At 36.7% G+C, this 6275-nt stretch overlaps 1 protein-coding gene across 1 annotated transcript; it reads right to left on the reverse strand.

The window, feature by feature from the left end:
• Window positions 1-979: 979 nt before the first annotated feature.
• On the reverse strand, window positions 980-6275 carry GCH (GTP cyclohydrolase II). The gene is made up of 7 exons (XM_021968733.2): window positions 6089-6275; window positions 4625-5018; window positions 4289-4510; window positions 3426-3748; window positions 2871-3000; window positions 2274-2570; window positions 980-1653 (listed from the first exon to the last, which is right to left on the reverse strand). Exons 1-7 carry the CDS (start codon window positions 6139-6141, stop codon window positions 1384-1386), a joined length of 1689 nt encoding a protein of 562 aa, XP_021824425.2. The 5' UTR covers window positions 6142-6275; the 3' UTR covers window positions 980-1383.

Genomic DNA, 6275 nt, shown 5'->3' on the forward strand with positions numbered 1-6275 from the left:
CGAAATAACTGGAATGCTTTGAATGCTTTTTGAGTGTTTTACGAGACGTTGCGTCTGGTTTTGGAGAGAGAGTCCCCTTCTTCTGTGCTGGAAGCCTTCTATTTATAGAGGCAGAGGAGGTCTCAAATGATGATGACTGGGTAAGGATATTTGCCTGTCGTCCAAAGTCAGCTTGCTGATTTGACGTTCTGAACTGGTCCGTAGAGGGGAAGATTGATCTTTCAGGCGAGAACCGATGGCTTCTTGAATTGGTTCCTTGGTCTGAAGCGTCTTCGTCCTTTAGTGATTTGATGGGCAAGTTGGCTTCTTACCTGGCTTGGTGGCTTCCTTCGGCGGCTGGCTTTTCTTCTTGAAAGGGAGAAAAGTCAAATCGTCATTTAATGCTGATGTTCCTTCTTAATCTCGCGTGGGTTTGGAACGGCTTTCGATTTTTATTCTGTCAGTGGTCCAATCGTTTTGGGCCCTCTGCCCTTGGGCCTCGGTTTTGGTTATCTCGGTACTTGTTATAAATCAGAAATGGTCTTTTGAAGAAAATACCTTGTAAACGATTATTGGGCTTGGGCCCTTGCCACATTCCCTTTTCTTTTTTTTTCTCTCTGGGGAAGTAACCAGTTTTGGTCCATTGACCAAAATTGGGTATAAACAGTTGTGATCAATGTTTATTTTTCCAGCTTAAAGAAGAAAAAAGGAAAATACCAACAATTAAATAATTAAAACACTTGAGAATTTGTCATTAACATAAGGGCCGCATAAGAATGTTTGAATTGTTGAAATACAATCCGTGCGTAAGGCCCGACAAGAATGTTCATCAAATAAACTTATTTGATTGATCCTTCAATTGAAAAGTTGTGTTGTATATACAGAGTCATTCGAAAATTTCAGTAAATAAAAAGAAGGATCTAGAATTGTATACCATGCACAATCAATTACTCATTCTTGTGAGTTTTAATATATTAACCCTACAGATGGGCTTATTGCATTTTCCTTTGAAATGATCAGTCAAGTATTCAATTCCTTCCAACGTAACAAAAAATACATATTACAAAGTTTTACAACAATGCTATATTTTGTAAATGCTGTGCATTCTTACACCTTCACCTTAGTAAATTAATTCTGACAAATTCATAAGTCGCCAAAATAGGATATCTGCCTATGTAACAACTTAAAGAAAAAATGAAAAATGCTGCAGAATGCGCCTAGCATTACAATGCAGTTACAGAATTTTAATGAAAATTTTTATTAAGCTTGTGAGGAAGGCTCCCAATTTAGTTTGAGTCTTGAATCCAAAGAATTAATCAAATCATAATAAGCTATGGGAAGACAACAAGACCTCTCTGCTTCGCATCTCAGACGAACTGTGTCGGCACGGGCAGGTAACCAGGCTTATGCGCTTGAAATGACATCAGTTGTGGAATCAATATTCTGTTTCCCATTGCCAATAATAAGACCACTCAAGGGGCCACTAAATTCCGACCCATAGATGTGACCCATTTTAGCACGTTTAGTCTCCAAATACCTCTTGTTCTCCTTAGTAATGGGAGTTACTAATGGTACTCTGCCCGAAACTGTTAAACCATAACCCTTTAGCCCAACATACTTGGAAGGGTTGTTTGTCATCAGCTGCATTGTTCGAACACCGAGGTCCCTTAGTATCTGCAATGAATAAGCCAATAGTTCAGTTTTACCAAGAGAAAGGTACTCTTGAATATGCAAGTATTTGGGTTTAAAAAAGATTGTCACAGGATAAAGTTCACTGTTCTATGAAATAATAAAAAGATTCATTGAGGCAAATAGCATTTTCTCAACTAATTCACTGTAGGAATTCCTTATAACTGATAGTCTCTGAGAGTAAGTTTTTCCTTCAAACTTGTAGAAACCAAGATTCATTCAACTCTTGAATGCAATACGAGAACTATTATACGTTGCAGAACAAATGACTTGTCAATAGTCATCATAACTACTCCTCTATGTTAAAACTTTTGAAATCTTCAAATTTGAGTTTCAACTATCCGATAAATTTAACAGAATTCATGCAATATAAAGACCAATACTTAATTAAACAACATTATGGTGAGATCCAGACCTCTATGGCTAATAAATTGTTTCGAAATATCAAAACTTAAGCATGTAATTAGAGGCCAGACAGAATCAACATTGATTGCCGAGCAATCAAATGCTCAATTAAGAAATCTCAGTTAATTTGTTACCAACGTGAAACCGTAATGCAGTCTACTTTCAAAATGCCTGTAAACAGAATTTCTACTAGGAAGTACCTGGGCACCAATGCCATATTCTCGTGAGTCAACAGGCAACCCCAAATCTTCATTGGCTTCAACTGTATCACGTCCAGCATCCTGTAGGTTATAAGCACGAAGCTTGTGACCCAAACCGATGCCCCTTCCTTCATGACCACGTAGGTACACCAAGACACCCCTGCCATTAGCCTCAATCTGCCGCATTGCAAGTGCGAGCTGGTTCCCGCAGTCACATCTGGCCGATCCAAATATATCTCCTGTGAGGCATTCGGAATGTACTCTCACTAGAACATCTTGTCCGTCCCCAATGTCACCCTGCTTATACCATAGACTTAGTTATAAATTAAACAATACTATAGTATTGAAAAGAAAAAGAAATTATGGATCCCGCATTCGGGCGAATGATCTAACAGGACCAGATTGGCCTAGGCTTCAGACATAATTTCATTCTGGTCATCAGGTAACTTTGTCTACCAGCTACACAACTATTTTTGGTATAAAAACTCTAGTATTCTAGTATTAAAAGTGAGTGCAACCAATAACTTTGTTTTACATTGTAACTGAGATAAACAAATTAAAAATAGATTGAATACCAACGTAACAAACAGTGCTTACCTTAACCATTGCAATATGTTCAATCCCATCTAAGATGGATCTATAACAGTGGGCTGTGAATGGTCCCCACATTGTAGGTATCCTTGCAGCACCAGCACGATCAACTAATTTGTCTCTCTTCCGCCTATACCTGCCAATGTCCGAGCACTGGATCAGTTAAGTCGTTTATGCTTGAATGAAAATGCAACACCATAATAAATAAGATGGAAGGTAAGTATAAAATTGAAAAGAAAATAGTCAATACATTCATACATTTATTTATACATTGACCTGACAAAAGAATAGGGATCGATGAATCTATGAGATGAGTTAAAGAATGAGATAAAATGTTTGTACTTTATGAGCTATTGCATATAAAATATGTGCATAAATATATATTGCGGTGAAAATGCAGGTGAAATGTAGGCTTTCATCGAGCTATAAAACATTTAAAACCGCAGGTTAAATAATTCTAGCTATATTTAAAGTCGCAGATGAAAATGTAGGCTTTCATGGAGCAACTGCAGTTAACCTAGTATACAGTAAATTTTGTCCAAAAGTGGGCAATAATTTTACCTTATTAAATCAGCAATGGATACAATTTTCAAATTCTCCCGCTGTGCAAATTGGCGAAGCTTTGGTAATCTAGCCATTGAACCATCATCATCAACAACCTCACACAAAACAGCAACGGGATCCAATCCAGCTAGCACGGCAAGATCAACAGAAGCTTCAGTGTGTCCAGCTCTTTTCAAAACACCACCTTCTCTGTACTTCAGTGGAAATATATGACCTGGGCGGTTGAAATCATCAGGTTTTGAATCTCTAGAAGCAAGAGCTAAAACTGTTGTTGCCCTATCATGTGCAGATACCCCTGTGGTTGTACCATTTTTTGCATCCTAAAAAAGTTATTAACGCAAAATCAAAGTTGAGAAAGAGTTAGATAAGTACGCAAATGAAAAACATCAACAACTAACTTACAAAACCTTCCATAAAACACAACACTGCAATTGAGTCATCTGGAAATATTGTCAGTGGACAATTCAGGTAAATATCCTAAACAGGAGAGTATAAGCTTTTTAATGGGTTTGTTATTGTACTTACTGTTGTGGTCATTGATTTTCTAAAATATGTTAGTACATTTAACATTCAAACCTATGATACATTGGCATATTTTCTAACATATTCATTGTGAACAAACTGCATTGTCTCAGCAGTCTCTTCAGAAAGAGAACTCGCGTATTATCATTGTCTTCTTTTTCGTGATAAGATAGGAGAGCTCAAATTTAAAATTGCAGGTCTGCCCTGCTGAGATGAGGAATTAATCTATTGTAGCCTTAGAATGTCAAATAAGAGATCAATATTAAGTCATGAAATTACAATATTGAAAGGAAAAGTTAAAATTTTCAAATAAAATGTCAAATAATAAGAATACTTACCACTGTCACGGTGAACGCTGTTCGAAGCTTCTCATCGTTATCCTTTTGTGTTACCATTAGAGGTAGTTGCAACCTCTCCAGATCTTTTCCATCCATGCTCACACACACTATTCCAGTGCTATGCTTCACGATAAAAGCCATAGCCTCAGGTGTTACTAGTTGCGCTGCCATGATCAGATCTCCTTCATTTTCTCTGTCCTCATCGTCTACAACCACTACCATCTGCAATAGTAATTTCAATTACTCATGGAGATATACTTCAAAAAAAGGTGGACAAACATAGAGTGCCATGCCACCAGTCTATAAGACAAGAAAAAAAGCACAAAAATAAGCAACCTTTCCTTGGCGAATGTCTTCAATGGCCTCTGGGATGGAAGCAAATCCTTTTGTGGGGCAATCCAAATCAAATTCATCATTATCAACTGGAAAACCACTAGTTGTTGGAACAGTATCTGCTGAAAGTGTTCCAAATGCTACTGCATCCGGCTGTATCTCAATCCCAACTGACTGATCATCAATGAGAGTACTATTTGTCACTGCACCATTGCCGTTAGTATAAACAAGGTCACTCTCTTCAGACACCATTGTAGCTCTGATTCGAGAAACCCCCTTATTACTGAATGAAAATTTACTACCCATCTCGATCGAGGCTATACTAGACATGTTCCCATTAGACAGAGAAAGATTCTGAGTATGCAACCCATTGAACAATTTAAAATTTTTGCATGCCCTACACAAAATAGAAAGCCAATAAGTACCAAGAGATGAAAATAGTGGTAGAGAAAGGATAACACGAAATATAGCAAAATGGTGTGACTAGATTGTGTAGCTAACGCAAATAGTTGAAGAGATTAACTAGATAGGAACTTCTCAGCATATAAAATGCATTTGACATCCTTTTATGAAGAGAACCAGTTGAATAATCCAGGCCTTAAAATAAGTCTACCATAAATTAAAGTTTCACCTAAGAGTTATGGCCCAAACAATCATCAATTGTATTGCTTTGTTTATGAGATACGAAAAGAAAAAAATAAGTAACATACACATGAATCCTACAACTGTATTTACACTATTAATCGGTTACATTAACGTAACAGTTGAAACGTTCAATCCTTAAAGGGCCCATTTGGTTATGTGTTCTGCAAAAAAGTGCAGTCGTCAGAGTTTATATCTCAAAACCAATCTTAGCAAAGCCTTTGAAAAAGTTTTTATTTGCAAGTATATCAGAAAAGGGTACAGCTTTATGATATTATCTATTTTTGTTTCCTTCAAATTGAGTGAAACCGCTGGACACAACAAATTGTCAAATTTTTGTTTTTCCTCAAAAGAAGGTTGTCCAAAACTATTTCCTAAGCAGACAAACAAAGCTGCCAATTTTTTATTTTATTTTGTAACTTCCATTATCTGAGCACTTAAAATTGTTAACTAATCGAAATGTTGGATCTGACCAACTAGAGAAAATTCCTACTCATACACAACAACAATCACAAATAAGAGTTCTTAAGAGGCAAATCATATGGTATGACAAACATATGGTAAACAATGAAAAAAAAAAATAATAGCATGAAGTATACAGCTAAAAACATAAATAAATAAAAGTTCAAAGAATTAAGCAACGCATTAGCATCTTGCCATAATCCAAGTCCACATTTGATGAGCAAATTTCAATCAAACAAGACATCTGTAGAAGATGTAAAGGAAAAAAGCTACAAAACATCAAGAACACAAAAACCCAGATGGGTTTTAACTTAAAAGATTAATACAACAGATAAAAAGCTGAAGAAATGAAAGAAAGCTCACTGAGGTCGTGAAAGGGGAGTTGTAGAAGGGCATGAGACGTTGATGGAAGCCATGGGATTGTTGGAGAAGCCTTGCCAAAGCCCAAAATCAGACTCTTTTGAGAACTTCCCACTAAAATGGCTCCCTCTAGATTATAGGATGAAAGAAGATGAAGCAAAACGAAGGAAGGCGGACAGGGAACAGATTA

This window comes from Prunus avium, chromosome 8 (assembly GCF_965620075.1).
Source record: "Prunus avium chromosome 8, drPruAviu1.hap1.1, whole genome shotgun sequence".
Lineage (NCBI taxonomy): Eukaryota > Viridiplantae > Streptophyta > Magnoliopsida > Rosales > Rosaceae > Prunus > Prunus avium.